The sequence below is a fragment of the Gymnoscopelus braueri genome, assembly GCF_963280865.1.
Source record: "Gymnoscopelus braueri genome assembly, chromosome: 4".
NCBI lineage: Eukaryota > Metazoa > Chordata > Actinopteri > Myctophiformes > Myctophidae > Gymnoscopelus > Gymnoscopelus braueri.
This window is the reverse complement of record NC_137605.1, coordinates 18,952,481-18,971,352: the sequence shown is the minus strand read 5'-3', so window position 1 is coordinate 18,971,352 and position 18,872 is coordinate 18,952,481. Positions and strand designations below refer to the sequence as shown.

The window sequence follows — 18,872 nt, the reverse complement described above, 5'->3', positions numbered from 1 at the left end:
AAGCGCACATCAAAGTGCGTCTCTGGAGGGTGCGCCGCTAAATGTTAACTCGGGGCGGGGGGGCTATCCGTTAGGAGGTCAAGCCATTAATTAGGGCACCTCCCCAAAGAGACTAATGTATTATAGAGCCCAGACTTCCCCTGTGTTCAAGCGGCATGGTTACACATTACACACACACACAAACGCACTCACACAGGGCAGCACATTCATATTTCATATCGGTATGTTTTGGCCAGAGCTTCTCCTTCAATGTTAATCACTTAAGCCCCATAGACTACTTAAGTCGTACGACAAATGGCATACATACTGTAGTTGATTTACAAGCGCACAACTGTCACCTTCCCTTATCCCTCCATCTTGCGCTCAAAATTGCCGTGGTCTTGCATGCCCTTATCAATCTCTATCCCCCTCTCATCCTCCGCTCTGGTGTGTCTGTTCTGTGTCACCACCCTCTCTCCCGTCTCTGCATCTATCCTGGATGACATTAATGGTGGCAATTAGCTCACCGGTAAAGACAAGGCCAGAGACAGGGAAATTATGAGGCTCTTACATTTAACCCTATTTTATACACTCTCCCTCTCTGGTCCAACCCCAGCTTCCTACCCCCTCGCTTACCTCCCTATTTCCTTACCCCCCCCCCCCCCTCATTCCTTCACTCGTCTCCCGCTTCCTCTCTATAAATAGCGGTGTTAATTTCAGTCTGTGTGACTGAGCTTTAGTGCTTCACGGATTGCCCCGTTGTCAGCAGATGTGACCTGTCAATTCGAGCAGATGTGACCTGTCAATTCGAGCAGATGTACACCTCAGTGTTTGACATGGACAGAGAAGGCGTGCTGGGAGAGTTTTGTGTGTGTGTGTGTGTGTGTGTGTTGCAAGACGCATGTGTTGCATGCCCAGTTTATGCGTTGTTTGCCACTCTCTCGCCTGTGATGGTTTATAGATCGGAGCTGCAGCGTCAACTGGTTTGCGCCTCATAACCAGGCAGTCGTTAAAACTTTAAGAGTGGAGTCCGGCCAATCAATTACTTTAATTGATTAGTAAAATGCCCGGAGGAGATGGAAACGCTTGCATCAAGCCTGCCGAAGAATCACGATGCACTCAAGTGGCCTTTTCCGCCTCTCTCACTCATCAGCTGTATTGACATTTGTATGAAAAACGGGACACAGAGGAAATTCTTGCTCTGCACACCGTTATCTCTTTTTGAGGCGCAGCAAATGCGAATGAGGTATGGAGATAAGGAAATGTTTCAGGTTGCAGTAGCTTCCTTATTCATCCTAACCCCTCTTAACCCATTCAAACCGGGAAAGCATCCGTGTCATTTTAGATTTTAGTTATATAGCACATTGGGTTCTTTATACTTTGGCTATTAAAAAAAACAGATATACAAGCTCATGTGCGTCACTTCGTGCCGCGCTATGAGCTTGTAGATCTGCTATTTTAGAAAACTCGTGAAAATGTGTGCACATCTTTGAATATAATGTATATTTTAAAGTGAACATTTTGACAAATCTTTGCTTCTTGGAGGTCCCTGGAACAAAGATATTTCGAGATGGGGATTGGTGGCCAAAAACATAATTCTGGGGGTCCTTGACAGGAAAAAGTTTGAGCACCACTTATATAGCAACATACGTTTTTCAGAAAACTGTTAGGATTTAGAAGACATTTGTAGAATCGGCCTCGGGTCTTTAATGGGTTAAAGCTCAAATGTGATTGCCACGTGCAGGGCTGAACCAATGTGTTTCAGGCAAACAGGATTGGGACACCAGGTAGCTGTTGGAATGTACAGCAGAAAGAAACCTTATCCTTTTCCATAAAACAGCCTAGGTCCCCTGGCATCCCCCAATGGATTCCCATCAACCAATAAGTAAACGGCTGCACACGGGGAACTCAAAACATTACTTTTCATTGTCTTTTTATTGAACTTTGCAATTGGTACAGAATAACATGTCTACAGGAATGCTACTAAAAAATATCACAATACATTGTATTACTGGAGTACTGCACTACCTATATGCATGATGTCACCAGCACTGTTTTTAGAGGGAATGTTGAGGAAACGGGTTGACGTTGCAGAACACAAAGATAAATTTGGCTTTGGAAGAACTCACTGTTAGATATAAAATATACATTTTTAAATGATATATTGAAGCCACTTCTATTTTCAGACTCTTATTCTTATACAATATATGCAGAACCACAGAGGGGATAGATGGGGTCATGAGTGATCTACCATTTCCTTTGGTACGCCCAAAATGGCTGCCATAAAACATTGGGTACTGTTTGGAATGTTCATCACAACTGCTACAGTATTTCATATACATAACTGTCCAAGGAAACAATGCTGCTGCTGCTACTATAATACGTCAACTCACACAGTGTCACGTGAATAATTATTCTCTGTGATAATATAGCATAATGCTCTATGACAGCCATGTTGTGAGCCAACCATCCCTTCTGCATTTCTGTGTGCAGAATGTTTAATCCCTACTGGCACTTCTATTCAAGTGCCCACCAGGTAAAATGCCCGGAGCTAAGAGGTGTGCTAAGCCCAAAGCTCAGCACACCTCTGTGCAGTCCAATAACATTAAGAAGATGCCCACAAAGGCACAACAAAGAGGTGAACATCAGCCAGATGATTAAGGGAACAAATCATGTGGAGAACTCAGAAATACAAAACTGAGAAATAAAACACTGCATCTCTGACACACTGCAGAGCAAAAAAATCCACACTATTTGCATTTTGGGCGCCCAAAGCGGGGAATAAACAGCAGTTTTTGGAGCGTGACGTGTTAAACACATTGCCTGCTGGCTACATCCCCGCAAAACAGCTTTTCGAAATACCCCTCCTTTCACTGTCGCTGAGAAAGGCTTCTTAACCATTTAGAAACCAAGAAGACATGAAATGATTCATACTGTACAGTGTGGCATTATCCCGTTATTATTTCATCAGAGAATGAGCTCATCTGAGATATAATTTAAATGGAATAGCTACAGGAGAGAATCCCCGCAAACGGGTTGGGTTGAGTTTGGATCTGGCCTCTCGGGCTGGTTGAATGTTGTGTGTTAAAGCTGCAAGTTGGAACTTATTTGAATGAATAAAACCTCATTTTAACCAATCTTGTCAATGCGATATAACTCACATCTGCAGTGGTTGGAGGTGGCCTCCCTACTCGATGTGCTACAAACCCTGGTGTTGGGTAGGAGACTTACTGTGACGAGTAGTACTGCCTGGACCTCATAAGCGCAATTATATCTCCCCATGCCATGTGGGGATTGCCTCTTTGATGAGTGTTAGAAATGTGGTCTCTCATACGGGAGACCGGGCTTCAAATCCCAGGTAAGACAAAAGTATCTGTATTGCAGCTTTAAGACTTGCTTTCCCCGTGAATTGGTCATATAGCAGGTAGAAGCAATGGAGCAGGTTGGATTTAAGCTGGTCTGTACAGCTCGGGGGGCAGTACAGAGGAGACAGAAACGAAAGCGCAGGGTTACAACGACAGAGCCATATAAAAGGTAGAGAGAGATTTACACTGCACAGAGGAGGGAAGGAGTGAGGGAGCAGCAGAGAGATGTGTTTTGGGGGGGTTTAGGCCTCAGGGAAGCAGAGGAGTGCTCACGATGGCTGGATACCTGGGATCCCTGATATCATTTCACAGTCTGAAGAAGAAAAATAAAACTGCACCAGGGGCGCTGCCGGCGGCTGGCTGTTGATGTTCCTCCCCGTTGCAGAAAATGTTTATCAAATGGAGAAAACCCGTCAACTCAGAGGTTCACAACAGGAATCCTGACAGACGGAGAAAGACAAGAGAAAGACAGAGATACACGTCTTATATACGTGGAAGAGGTCCCATTTACAGTTTGCATTCATGCATTTCCTTGTGCTTTCCCGTTTTAATTTTTTTTTCTTTAGCGTAAGTTGGCATGTATCAGTGTTGTATTTTTAAACTGACAGGGTTGCAGGAATGATACCGTCACAGTCATGCCAATAAAGCTCCTTGGAATTGGGTTGAAATGTGAAAGAGGGGGGGGGGGGAGAGAGAGAGAGAGAGAGACAAGGTGGGGGGTGCGCTAAAGCCAATGAATAGAAACAGGAGGAGGAGGAGGATGGCACTGGAGAGGAAGCAAGACACCAGCAGTACCGAAGTAGAGCAAAAGATGATAGACAGACGGAAAACAGGCAGAGAAAGAGGGACAGTGAAAGGAAGTGAGACGCGGGGAGGGGAGGCTTGGGGGGGTGGTGGTGGTGGGGGAGCGAGAACACGGAGAAGAGGCGAGGTGGGCGAGCGGAAGGGAGGTGCCAAAAAGAGCAGGAAAAGTGGAGCAGACGATGAGAGACAAGAGAGACAGACACGGGAGGAGAGAGACACGAGTTTTTAGGGTAAATATGACCACAATAAATGGAGAGAAATGTAGGAGGGGTGGACACGGGGAGAGAGAGAGAGAAGAATGAAACGAGAGTCTGAAAAGTAGGATGATATCGATCAGAGGAGAGAAACGAGGGGTGTGTGTGAGGGGGGCGGGGGGTTGGGGGGTAATAGGAGGGTAGAAGTGGACAGGGATGGGGAGGCCCAGATAGGAGGAGAGGAGCAACAGGACCCTGATACGCAGCTGAGGAGAAACTGTTGGGGAGGGGGAGAAGAGAGGAAGAGACGAAATGAGGAGAGGTGGAGTATAAAAGCCTATAATTATCCTGAGTGAGATTAACTTGAAATCCCCTCCCATATAAATACATCATTTCATGGATGGGACTCAGCAGTGCCTTTCAAACAAACAGCCCCCCTGCCCCACCCTAGTGATGACTCATCCGGGGAGGAGTTTAAAAAAACACTGATCCACCGTACAGTCCCAATACAACAGTCCTAACCGTGGCCTCCTGTACTCCACAGAGAGTTACACTACTGTCCAATTATACTCCAGTCCACACATTGGCAGCACACAGGAGAGATGGAATGACTGGTTCACACTCACACACATCTGCACTCACTCACTCACTCACGCACACACACACAGAGCTAGCACAAGCGTGGTAGCTACAGGTAGCTAAACCTGGATCCAATAATGCAGAACCAGGCATACAGTACACGCTCATGCACAACCTCAATCCGATAGTGTGTGGAGTCTCATTCGTTCTCACTCTCTCTCTCTCGCTCTCTCTCTCTCACTTTCAATCACACACACACACACACACACACACACACACACACACACACACACACACACACTTGCACACCCACAGCCAGCCAATGTTGAATTGAATTGCACACAGAAATTGCTTAATGTTCATTTTTTCTCACACATGCACATACATACTGTAGGCGTGCATGGACACACACATACTTAAAATATATGTGCAAAGGTATCCAAACTTAGATTTAATAGTGCAGAGAGTCACACTCACTCACTCACACACACACACACACACACACACACACACACACACACACACACACACACACACACACACACACACACACACACACAAAATACCCTGGTGGCCCAAATTGAATTCATTTGTGCGCAGTATTAAATACACTCACACATGCACACATTGGCGTACGTGTGTGTGTGTGTGTGTGTGTGTACACTTTACGGGGTGGCCGAGGCGTCTCATTACCGTACCTCTCTCTGTCGTTGTATGGGGGGCTACTGTGCAGTGTCTGCCGACTGTCCTCCGAAGCCAGAGAGCGAGGGAGGGCGAGGGAGAGGGGGGGCGCCACGCCACGGGAGAGCGGGGGCGGATGATGAGAACAGCTGCGATCGTAACTGGAAGAGAGAGATTGAAAGAATGTGAGGGAGCAAAGAAAGGAGGAACAGAGGGAGAGAGAGAGAGAGAGAGAAAGGGATGGATGGGTGGAGGAGAGTCCAAGCGACAGAAACAGAGATTGATTGATAGAAGGAGGGAGCCAGGCAGAGTAAAAAAGCATCAAGACAGAGCGAAGGGGAGAAGGGGGATGGATGGGGGATGGATGGGGAGATGGATGAACAAGAGAGAGATCTAAAAAAAAGAGGGGTGCTGAGTACAGAGAGAGAGGTCCAGGAGACTCTGAGAGAAAGAGAGAGTGACAGGGACAGAAGAGAGAGGGAGTGAGGGAGGGACAGAAAGAGGGACAGAGTCAGCCAGGGCACATCACGAGGGAGCGAGCCATAAGCCCCAGTCAACGCATTACTCTGCCACTGTAGGAGAGTTAGAGCACTCATTGGACTCATTAAAGCACTGTCGGGGGTGGGGGTGGGGGGTGGGTGGAGAAATGAGAAGTCAAGAAAGACATAATAGCAGAGGAAGAGAAAGCGAGGGGAGACCGAGGGGAAAGGGTGGGTGTGAAGGAGAGTGTGTGGGGAGGGGGGTATTACAAGGGAAAGCTCGGAGAATGGAGGTTAATGTGTGTAGGGGGTGACAGAGACATACATGGCGGACATGAGGTGAGGTGGGAGGTTATTTTCTAGTTGTTGTGGGAGAAAGAGAGTCGTGATAGTACAGCATCGGAGATCGTCAGGTAAATTCTCTTAAGGAACGCTTGTATGCACCCGACAAGAGGCGCGCTCTGGGCAATAATGTCCTGCACACTATCACAAACGGCCCTCCACACACACACACAAACACTCTCTCTCTCTCTCTCTCTGTCAATCTTTTTTTCTCATCTTGTTCACATGCACACACAACGTAAACAGACACAGTCATATAAAGACACAGACAGCTAAACACAGTCACTCTCTCTCTCACTCTCATCTTGTTTACTTGCATTCACATTAACGTAAACATACAGTACACAGACGCAGTCATACAAAGAGGCAGACAGATAAAAAGAGAGAGAGACACACACACACACACACACACACACACACACACACACACACACACACACACACACACACACACACACACACACACACACACACACACACACACACACACACACACACACACACACACACACACACACACACACTACTAGGCACACTGATGATTGTAGAGCTTGGAAATCACAGAGCACATATGCTGCCTTTCTACAGTGTACTCATGGTGGACTGGACCGCGGCCAATTTCCACTATAGCCTATCATTTACAGTCCATCTGTACCACCCAATACCCTCCCATTCATTCCGCAGCACTCCCTAGATGTAACACATGGCGTTATTTACACATTTATGACACCCAGGCACATGCCAATCGATAGCTGCTACATGAGGAACTGCCAGCCGCCTCTGTCATTGAATTCCCTCATTCAATAATGCCTCATGGTTTTAATCAAAATAGCATCCACCAGCAGTGGGTTTCCACGGGTCCTTCACTGGACGGGGGTTAATGAAGTTGGCCCCAAAACATTCAGATCATATAGCCCTGAGGGGTGCTGTGACTGCCTGGGTAGTTGGCAGTCAGGAGACAACATTGTCCAAATGTGTACCGTAGTATAATGTGTAATATAATAATCTTGGACAGCTGCTGCAATAACAGATCACAAATGGTCATTTCTCTGTTAAAGTTGGAGTGCCACAGGCCTATTTCCTCCAAAATAATGATCACTGGGTATAACTGTTAAATATCTTGAATAGTTTTTACATATGTTTTAAAAAGTTTGTATTTCTGTGGACCCAACCAACTTACAAATACTGGATTTAAAATGTTCCGCCCACTCACCAAAGCACTTCTCTCACTATCCTATCCGTCTCCCTTGCCAAATGGAAAGCAATCTTTTTTAACACTTCTCCTATTAATTAAAAACTGCTTCACAAAAACAATGCTGGTGTAACTAATGCATTAGCTGCAAAAACATAGCTTTTTACATGTGTGGATTACACAGATTATCAAGAAGTCTCACATTCTCTTCACTTCGTTTACTTACTGGGTTAACTGAAGAATAGGCAAAATTATGTGATATTATTGCAAGATGTACTGTAGTGTGTGTTTGTCCGACTACGGATATTGCTCTGCAGTATTTGGACAACACTCGAATCTTGTATCAAAAAACTAAAACAAATAGAAATGAATGTAGGCAAAGAAAATTGGGATGGATATTGGATAGGGGGCACCGTGCCCTTAAAGGAGTAGTTCACCCCAAAAATGATCAAGTACACACCCCATGAAGCATTGAATTCATGGAGATTTTTTTTTTCGCATTCCTAAGCCAATAATTTGATTACCCGCGGAAATATGCTAATGTATCCGGTAGGAGACTCAAAGGAGACTCTTTGTGTCATCAAATTGTTGCTCAGGAATGTCTCAAAAACTAAAAAATCTCCATGAATACAAGGCTTCAAGGGGTGTGTAATTGATAGAAAATAAGTAATTTTTTGTGTGAACTATTTCTTTAAGGTATCACAAGTCATCGTCCCCCCCCCATATCACAAGTCGTTTTCACTTGTTTTTCGATGTGCACACTGCATAATTTTATTGAGGCATCTAAACAGCGCCATGTATCGTTTCTGGCTCGGCAGTATCACAAGATTTGGTTGTCAGTCTGTCAATGATCGACAGTATTGTGATATTTTTGGCACGTTCAGAAGCATACTTTGTGCTGTTTAGATACCTCTATAAAATAAAGTACACAGTGTACACATCGAAAAGAAAAACACAGCAGAAAACAATGTGTGATGTGTCTGCTTTTATTTCCCTGGACCGAGTATTTAACAAAGGTCTCAATCGTTCAGAAATAGCGTTTGTTCATAAGCTGGTCCACCTGGCTCTCAATTGACTCCAATGTATTCCACAGCTGCAGTTTGCCTCCCAGTGAGACGAATCTGCCGGCTGGAATTGCCAGATAGTGAAAATGACGTATATGACCGTACCTTCTTTTCAATGACCTTGCACTGTGTGAGGAAGTTAAATTATTGGTTGGTCACCTGTCTGACCTCTGCAGTGCTGGCAATCCTGTTGATTGGGAAGGTGCCAAGCACTGTAGAGCAGTGGTTCTCAAACTTTTTCATGTCAAGGACCCCTAAATTGACACCCATTTGAAAAGATAAGCCAGGGACCCCCATAAGAGAAGATTTTTACGGCTCTAGCCGTAATTTGTTTTATTTCAAGGACCCCCAGTTTGACATGCATTAGGCTACGGACCACTATTTAATGGCATTTCTATCCCTGGGACCCCAATTTATATTGTAAAATCAATGTTAATTTAACTCTGAGAGTGTACAAATGGAACCAAATGGACCCTAACGGGTCCATTTGGTTCCATTTGTACACTCAGAGTTACAGACCCATAAGGGTCCATTTGGTTCCTATCCATCATTTAGCTCGGGACCCCCTGAAACCCCTCAAGTACCCCTGGGGGTCCCCGGACCCCACTTTGAGAACCAATGCTGTAGAGGAGGAGGTGTGTTTCTTCTTGTTATTTTGCATTTTGTATGTGTTTGGCACCTGAAATATGTTTTAAATTGTACGTATTGAAAATAATTTGGAAAAACATTGTACGCGTAGATCAACTTATGGGCCTTGGTTTGCCTTTGTTTTTGAGTTAATTGAAACAAATTACTAATCATAGTGCTTGGTTTGTCCCACCTACTTAAAATGGAGGTTGCAGGTGAGGGGAGTTCAGTTAGGCTTGGGCCTCGTAAGGAACAGCACCAGGGAAGAGCTGCTAGGGCCTTTCTGGAAGGTTTTAAAGCCTGTCACAGTTCCTTATGTCTTGGTTTGTTGTTTTTCCTTAGTTTAGCCGTCAAGGGTTTATTTCCTATTTTTGGGAACTTTGCTTTTGGTCTTATTATCTATTTGTGTAAATTGTTTTGCCGGCTTGCACTGTTAATAGTCAGGGGATATTAAAAAAATCTTGGAATAAATTCCTTACCAAAGAAAATCTTCACCAATGTGTTTGTAAAGGTGTCTAGTAACACATCTCACAAAGACTGAAATGCAGTCCCCCTAGGAAAATTTTTGACAGCTCCTTAAAGTTGGGGTACCCACCATAACCTTGGTTAAAAAAAAAATCAAAAAAGAAATCTAAATTTAATTCTGCTTTAAGTAGCATGTGAGGTGTCAAACTAGGGTGTTTTTATGATTCTGAATCCATTGCAAGCATTTGTTTTGCACCAAAACCACTCCTTGGGCTAAAAACGGCCCAATCTCAATGGGCTTTTTACACAAAAAGTATACCTGGAAAAGGATGGCTATGGCCGTTTTTAGCCCAAGGAGTGGTTTTGGTGCAAAACAAATGCTTGCAATGGATTCAGAATCATAAAAACACCCTAGTTTGACCCCTCACATGCTACTTAAAACAGAATTAAATTTTGATTTTTTTTTTTGATTTTTTTAAAACCAAGGTTATGGTGGGTACCCCAACTTTAAGGAGCTGTAAAAAATTCTCCTAGGGGGACTGCATTTCAGTCTTTGTGAGATGTGTTACTAGACACCTTTACAAACACATTGGTGAAGATTTGTTTTGGTAAGGAATTTATTCCAAGATTGGAAAATATTCTGCTAATATCCCCTGACTATAATAATCCTGCACGGGATGTTTTGGAGGTAAATACTGAAAATTGTATTTGTGGACCTGTCTACTTTTTGGATCCTTGAGCAACCTTTACACAGCCCTTCTCTCCCTTATTTTTTGGGGGGAATATATACAATCAAATGTTCAATAAAACCTCCATATCGCCTTGAGCCGAACAACCATTATGGGCGGCATTGGGGACCACAGACAGAGAGAAGAGGGCTTATCGCACAGCTCGCCGGCAAGCTGCCCTGGGGAGTATCGCTCGATCTAGCAGGAACCGACAGACTGCCAGTGGTAGGGAGATAGATAGGAAAAAGTAGCGAGGGGGGCTCCCGGGCTGGGGGGATTGTAAATAAACGACAATGGAGAGAAACAGCCATGATGATGCATGAATAAATAGTCAACTAATAGAACGCCAAATAAAGGAATGGATTGTAGGGATGTGGGGGGCGGGCATGGGGGGCTGACAAAACTCCAATTCCATGAGTCAGTATAAGAAGAAATAGCGAGAGTTAAGCGAGAGGAGAGTAGATGGATTGTGTGCCAGTAGAGATAATGTGGACAGTGCGCGAGTTCGAACAAAACCGGAATTAAGAGAGAGGCAGCAGAATGAGCTAGACCGAAGGAGACACTATGAAAAGGGGGACAGGAAGGAGGCCAAATTAAACAGGGAGTCAGGGGATGAGAAAGAGAATTGTAGTGCAAGAGAAGGCGGGTAAGATGAGGAGATAGGAGAACCGGAGGGAGGTAGAATAAGAGGATAAAGGGAGGGCAAGAGATGATTAGGGGATGGGGGAGAAAGAATGTTGGATGGGAATTGTGTGACTGAGTCAGTGAAGTCCCCGCAGCCTAGAGAGAGAAAGAAAGACAGGGAGAGCGTAAGACTGATTAGGGGCAATGGGAGAGAGAGAGAGATGAGCGAAAGAGAGTGAGTCCCCACGGTCAAATAAACAAGGTGGTTATTGGTTTGATCAGCAAAGCGTGGGAGCGCTCCACTACATCACACAGACCCCCCTCCATTTGTAGCTAATGGCTGTGCATGTGCGCCAAAGCACGTCGTACAAGCCAGGACATATGACATAATGTAACAACGCTATGAGAGCTCGCAACTCCTTGCTGTTTACATGCTTCAGGAGGTTTAATGGCTGGGACGCTATTAGTGCACATTAATGCTGCTGCTGCCGCTTGTGTTAAAGGAACATTTTATACTCACGCACATACACACACGCAAAAAAAACATCACACGTACACCCAGATGATTTACTCTGCGGCCTGCCGCCACAAATATAAACAGACTTGCGTGGCGAGTTAATGAGAGATAATAGTTTGCAATTGTTCTCCCAGTGATATCATTTAGGATGACATTTATTGAATGTAGAGTTAATTAGAACTCTGTGAAATAATGAAAATAGAAAGAAGGAGCATGGCCTAAAGCCTCAAAGGGATGCTGCCAGGTTATAGGTTGCAAATTACTAGCTCTGTGACATGGCTTTCTATGAAGTCAAGTCAATACCTAGCGCCAAATCACAACAAAAGTTCTCTCATTACACCTTAATTAAAGAGCAGGTCAAGACCATACTCATTAATTTGGACAGGGGCTCCCTTGCAAAAGAGATCTTGCATCTCAATGGAATTGTCTTCTGCATAAATAAAGGTCAAATAAAAATGAATAATTTACGGAGACTCCCAAATTCGCCCATGAGCAAGTGCTTGGACACGGCGGCAAGGGAAAACTACCCTTTAACAGGAAGAAACCTCGAAACAGAACCTGGTGCTAGGTGGGCGGCCAACTATATACTGCAGTGAAAATCTCTCAGGAGGGAATAAATGATGTTGAAGACTGGGCTAAATGTACGGTTCAGACGACGAACAGATGAAACGCAACCTTTAAGCTACTCCCACCCACAGATTTGTGTTGTTGTGGTCGTCTACTCTTTGTACACTTCCTGACGTTGATGGTTTATTCGTGGTGATCCAAATGGTGCTGAAATGGCACAGTGTCTGCTGTGACTTTGAGGCTTTGTTAAGAAAGTCATTGTTGAAGCAGTTACTCTGCTAACACTTTTTGGGTGAATATTTTATTATCTCCGCTGTGAGATAAGCAGAAATAACGAAGACACACACAGAGACAGACACACACACGCACGTGCACACACGCACACACAAACACGCACACGCGCACACACACACACTTCCTTTAGCCTTGAAGGGAAATGCAAATGATTCTCAAATGATTCTTATGCTTACTGAAATGTCCTCAAGGTGTAGCGTTTCAAGAAGATTGTAATTCATTTTGAAACCAAAAGGTATAGTGGTAGTGTAGCATACCAGCATAAATAACTGAGAACAATGTACCGTCTTTTCTACAAGTGGAACCGCCATTCATGCTTTATTTTCATGGATGCATACATTCTCCTCTTTAGCCATGAACCTGTTTGAGTCTATACAGCCCTTCCTGGGTTGGTAGCCACTAACTTTAAAGGAAGGTTGGGTTGGTAGCCATTAGTCTGTAGAGTAAATTAAATTAAATCCTATATCAAAATTGGCTACCGGGAGGGCCGGCCAGCCGTTGGACCTTGGCCACGTCACTCTGACTCAGACATAACCATAAGCAAACCTGATATGCCCATACGATATAGGCATGCCACTATGACTCGGACATAACCATAAACAAACCCATAAATAGGCAATAGGTAGGCATATATGGAGATTCGGTTATCCAGAGCCACAGATCCGATCATGTGCAAATATGGGACCGACCGACTTCAAACTCGCCGCACGCATTAGCAAGGATTCACGGGAGGGCGGTGCCTGCTGCTGAGTTGTTCGGATATGTGGTTGTCCAATACTGCCGATCCGACTGATATGTCCAAATATGGCCATATATGGATATCGAGTTGTCCGGAACCGCCGATCCAAACAATATGCCCATATATGGGCATGCCAAAATACAGGGTATGGGCATATACTAATGACATCAGGGATCTCCATGTATGGACACAGGTAGACTCACAACTCAGACATATTGGTCGGATCGGCGGTGCAAACTCTAGATGTGAGGGCCGCGTAGCGGCCCGAATCTCTAGTAAAGTAAATGAGGTTCGTAGCCAAGAGTAAAGATGGGTTGGTAGCCACTAACTTATAGAGGAAGGTGGGCTTGGTAGCCACTAGCCTATAAAGTAAATGGGGGTTAGTAGGCTATAGATTAAAGAGGGGTTGGTTGGTAGCCACTAGCCACAGCGAGGTTGGTAGCCTATAGTGAAAAGAGGGGTCTGTTGCCACTAGCCTAGAGGAAAGAGTGGTTGGTAGCGTAACGGACAGAACTCTAGATGTGAATGTATGTAGAGGAAAAAGGGGATGGTAGCCACTAGCTTATAGATGAAAGAGGGGATGGTAGCCACAAGCTTATAGATGAAAGAGGGGATGGTAGCCTCTAGCCTATAATGGAACAAGATGTGTGTACTGTAGGACATTAGAGGTGAGAAGATGAGTTTGTAAGGTTGTATAGATCAGGGGTGCACAAACCTTTTCAACAATCACAGAGAGATATTGATCTGTGCTTGTCACGACCAACCCAGTGTAGTAATTATTCATGATAATGAATTGACCATTAATTGTACGACTGCTGACTACAGAATGTTTTTAATAATTCAGCGCTAAAGCTAGGGATAAAGCATTTGTGCACTCAAAAAAGCCAAAGTGAGAGTTCCCCCTCCCCCCCAGTGCACAGTAATAAGGTCATCTTCAGGCAACATTTTTCAAGGCACAGTCACACTAATGCCTGCTCTTAGAAGTACATAAACACATGTATGTAACAATAAACAACATCATAAGATTATCAGCTAATTCAGTTTAAAAAAATGCAAAATTACTTAATGTTTAAAAGTGCACATTTAATTAATATTGGGCACAATTCTGCAACCACCAACCCCAGTTTGGCTCCTGACCCACAGTGTGGGCACCACACTCCCCACTGCGGTTCAGAGTCTGTTCAGGAAGTGTTTCCTACCAGAGTTTAGCTGTTATGATGACTGCAGTCAAGATGAGCAGTGAGGAGATGGTCACTGTGACGTAGAACTGAGGGTCCACTGCAAGACACACACACACACACACACACACACACACACACACACACACACACACACACACACACACACACACACACACACACACACACACACACACACACACACACACACACACACACACACACACACACACACACACAGTTATCTTCGATTGTGACCATAAGAAAGTAATCAATATAGCAAGCCGCAAACTGTAAAATTGTAAAGGCAAAATCAAGTCTCCAACACTGATACTGTAACTCCACTCGAATTACATCATCCAATGCCCATTATCTCTCTGTGCAACGCGCGCACACACAAAATTATTAATACCACACCGTGGCCAGCTACTGTGTCCTAAACAAATGAGTAGTCATTAAAGTGAATTAAACATGAAATTAAAAGTCGGAATTGAAATATAGCGCACCCATCCAATGTCATCATCCATTGTTTCCCTGCACATTAAAATCCTCAGTGTGAACTCAACTCTGAGCGTGTAAAAGTGGACCCACATGGACCCTTACAGGACCCACGGATTCTCACGACTGATGAGAATTTTATTAAGCCTTCATCTGACACAGCAGACATGGGGGGTCTTCAATCTCTCTCCCTGGTGACAAGCTCCCCAGAGGACTTCTGGTGTCTGTGTGTGAGAGTGTGTTCACACAAATCGTAGCTCGTGATGACCTGCCCATTAACCACATCTTTTCCCTATCTGTGTCCCTATTCGGGCATGTCATATATTGTCATGATCTACAAGCTCACAACCCATCGCATTGCGATGAGCTTGTAGATTGGCTATTTTTGGCCAAGAGATTTGGTTCAGAGGAAAGAAGGAGGGGACCAAGTATAGACCCCTGGGGGACTCCGGTTAACTCAGTATACAGGGTTTAAGTGGTTAATGTGTCCGTGTCCAACGGTGGCATAGTTAAGCTCTCCCTTTCCACACCCACATGCAGGTATAGGTCGGTTCTAGGATTTGAATCCCAGCAAAGCCGTGACTGTCCATTCACTGTCCTCCTTATCGACTTTCTGTTCACCTGCCTCAATAAAAAAAAGAAGAAGAAGCAGAAGTCAATTAAGAAAAACTAAATCATTTAATGTGTCCATCGATGGTGAATAGGTTAAAGCCCTCTGTCTCCGGATTGATCCTATGCCGTTGCTGCCATGGGATCAAAACCTGCCAGTGGCTTCTTTGTCTCCTGTGCTTCCAAATGTGCTGTCTCACTCTCACGCTCTACTTTCTAAGTAGAGCGTGAGACAAGGAAAAAACAAGGAAAAAACAAATGTTTATTCATAATGCTGCCAACTGTCAGTCATTGAGTGGTAAAGTCCTCCACAGCTGGAGGCTTGGATTTAGGATTGAATCCTGCCAGCAGTTGTGTCCCTTGTGTGCCATGTGCCTCCCGCTTAATAAGGCGTCTAAATAAAGACTAAAACACAACATCGGGGGACTGGTCTTCAGTCGTTTTATGAAGAAAAGTAAATCCATACATTTGCGCATTGTCGGTTGTCCGTCAAACACATGATGGTTTGACAAACCCCACAGGTACGGTTGACTTCAGCCAGTACCTTCCTTATGCTGCATCCTCGTTATTCAACATCTCCAACTTATCTGTTTGTCTATAGAAACAACCCATCTCCTTTTGACAAGTGTGGCTTCCATGTGGATCTTGGACATCATGTGGTCATGACGTCTATGTTTTGGCAAGGTTTCAGCCTGATCCGACCTCCATTATTATTATAAATTTAATTTAAGTTAAATATTGCAAAAATATATAAAATTCCATCGGCACAGATCATTCCAGCGGTTTGCAAGATTATCCCCAGGACTGGCAGACAGACCCATTTATAGACAGATCGCCTCCTATAAAGAACCACGCTATAAACATCCATTCAAGTGCTCATGGCTGCAAGTCCTTCATCTCTGTAGGCAGCTGGGATGACTGATGTCCTTCCTTCCTTCTTTCCTTTCTCCTGTGACCTTGTCTTTACCGTCTGACTGTCTGCTTTCTAGACTGTCTTCATAAAGAAGAAAAATACAACAGAACACAAGTGCACCACCTGCTCCCTCGTTATCCATAAATAACTCCACTCATTTAGCGCCCACCTTCCTCTGGCTCTCTCTCCTCCGCCCCCGTCCCTCCGTCCTTCCCTCCGTCCAGGTCTCTGGCCTCCACAATGGGCTCTACGTGTTGGGGCTGGGTGGCCCCCGGCACTCCCTCGGGGTACAGCCAGGCCTCAGCTGCGCCGGTGGACGCCTGCTGGGTCCCTCCTCCGCCGCCGCCGCGCGGGTGCGGGTGCCGTTCGGTTTCCTGGCTGGACAGGAAGTGATGCGTCTCGTCCTCCAGCATCTGCGTGGGCCCCCACACCACGGCCCAGAGCGGCGTGGGCGTGGCCTGAGCCGCGGCCGTCTGCTCCGGGGTCGCGGGGGCCCCGGTGCCTCCCGCCGACACCTGCCCCTCGCCCTGCCTCCCGTCGCTGTCGTCACGGTTACAGGTGGAGGGCCGTGTCACCAGGGCAACCAGGAGGAGAGGGAGGAGGCAGCCAAGGGCGGTGAGTCGAGTGACAGGAGAGAGAGAGCTGGAGAAGAGAGATAGAGAGACACACACATTCAAGAGAGAGAGAGGAGAGAGGAAAAAGGACGGGAAGAGAGGTACAGGAAAGGAAGGTGAGAGACGAGTGGAAAGGAAGGGCAGGAAATTGAGATGGAAGGAGAGAGCGATAAGGGAGGAGACGGAGACAGGTGGAGGGCAGCGATCAGGGAGGGACACAGGTGGGAAAGAGAGGCGAGACAGGTATGTAAAGGATGGATAGGGAGGAGAGAGGGACAGAGGTGCAAGAAGGGCAGAGACGAAGTTAACAGTAAGGAATGCATTGCCCTTTCTCTCTCTCTCTCTCTCTCTCTCTCAATCTCTCTATCTACCTCACTCCATCTATCTCTAAACTCAGTATGGCCCAGAAAGCTCACCAACTGACCCATGTGTCAGCAAATCAGTCCCAATGCCATTCTGTGTGGCAGCCTCCCATATATTCCTCTCACCTCCGATTCCATCCATCTTACCATCTCTCCATCGCTTCGCTCTGTTCACTGAGCATCCACACCTCCGATCATCTCGCTCTCTCTCCCTCCCTCTGGAAGAAAGGACACTGAGGGGGGTGGGGGGGGGTGATAGACAGAGATAAAGAGTTAGCAATGGAGAAGTGGGCAAAAGAGAGATGTAGAGGACAGAAAGAGAGGCTGAGGGTGGAGGGGGAGAGAGAAAGAGAGAGAGAGATGGAAATGGGGGTTGGTTCTAGCCTTTTATACTGGCAGATAAAGAAAATGTAAACATTGTTGGCAGCGATGCTATTGGCAGATTTACCCCCCCCCCCCCCCAACCTTCCCTCTCTCTCTGTCTCTCTGTCTCACTGTCTCTCTCACTCTCTCTATCACCCACCTTTTTCACATGGACAAACACACACATACCGCTGCAGGCATGGGGATTTTATGGTCAATTACACACCACATGGTTATACAGAACTACACACATCTGGCATGCGTGTACACACACACACACACACACACACACACACACACACACACACACACACACACACACACACACACACACACACACACACACACACACACACACACACACACACACACACACACACACACACACACACACACACACAGCAGAGGCGCACACTTTCTCGCATTTTCTCAAACAAGCACATAGAGGCACACTTTTTCCTCGCACGCACAAGGACCAAAACACTGGGGTAAAAGCGCTCTCATCTCTCTCTGACACATGTTTAACACACACACACACACACACACACACACACACACACACACAGTACACCTGTGTATAAGACATTAATCATCATTGTAAGCATCATGCACAGAACCAATAGTCCACTCTAAATGCCACTTGCGGCAGGGCAAAAGCAACTTCCAATGTACAAGTGCAGACGAAATGCCACAGAAATGTCACTTTGCCACAGACACACAACGAAGCAGGCACAGACACAGGAATGCGCGCACACACACAGACACAGACAAATATGAGTTCTTATGCCTACCTCTGGCTGAGGAGAGAGGGAATGAAAGAGGGAGATAGAGAGAAAAGGGGAGATATAGAGAGAGCGCGAGTGGGAAAAAAGCATTGGTTGCCTTAGCGACTGAGACATGTAGAGAGAGTCAGAGAGTAAGAGCGAGAGGGAAAGGGAGAGGAGGAGAGAGAAGGGAGGGGGTGGTAGGGAGGGCAAGAGACTGTAGGAAAGAGATTTAAATGCTAATTATGTTTTTTTAAAAGGGAAAAAAAATCGCTCAATTAAATGGATGCAGAGGAGGGAAAAAAGGAACGGATTTGCAGAGACAAATAAG

General features: G+C 45.5%; 1 protein-coding gene across 2 annotated transcripts; it reads right to left on the bottom strand.

The window, feature by feature from the left end:
* Window positions 1-115: 115 nt before the first annotated feature.
* Window positions 116-18,681, bottom strand: pianp (PILR alpha associated neural protein). 2 transcript variants are annotated; one of them, XM_080427670.1, is made up of 6 exons: window positions 18,569-18,681; window positions 17,562-17,647; window positions 16,608-17,080; window positions 14,440-14,518; window positions 5,620-5,763; window positions 116-3,784 (listed from the first exon to the last, which is right to left on the bottom strand). In XM_080427670.1, exons 2-6 carry the CDS (start codon window positions 17,594-17,596, stop codon window positions 3,763-3,765), a joined length of 753 nt encoding a protein of 250 aa, XP_080283796.1. In that variant the 5' UTR covers window positions 17,597-17,647; window positions 18,569-18,681; the 3' UTR covers window positions 116-3,762. The 2 variants fall into 2 exon arrangements, with proteins under 2 accessions (XP_080283796.1, XP_080283797.1); XM_080427671.1 differs by lacking the exon at window positions 18,569-18,681 and having other exon boundaries at window positions 17,562-17,722.
* Between the last annotated feature and the right edge of the window lie 191 nt (window positions 18,682-18,872).

Coding starts and splice junctions, on each gene's coding strand:
- pianp (XM_080427670.1), bottom strand. CDS start 17,596: ATGCTCAGTGAACAGAGCGAAGCGATGGAGAGATG. Junction 17,081..17,561: donor AGCGAAGCGATGGAGAGATG/GTAAGATGGATG, acceptor TCTCTTCTCCAG/CTCTCTCTCTCCTGTCACTC. Junction 3,785..5,619: donor CCATACAACGACAGAGAGAG/GTACGGTAATGA, acceptor TCCGTCTGTCAG/GATTCCTGTTGTGAACCTCT.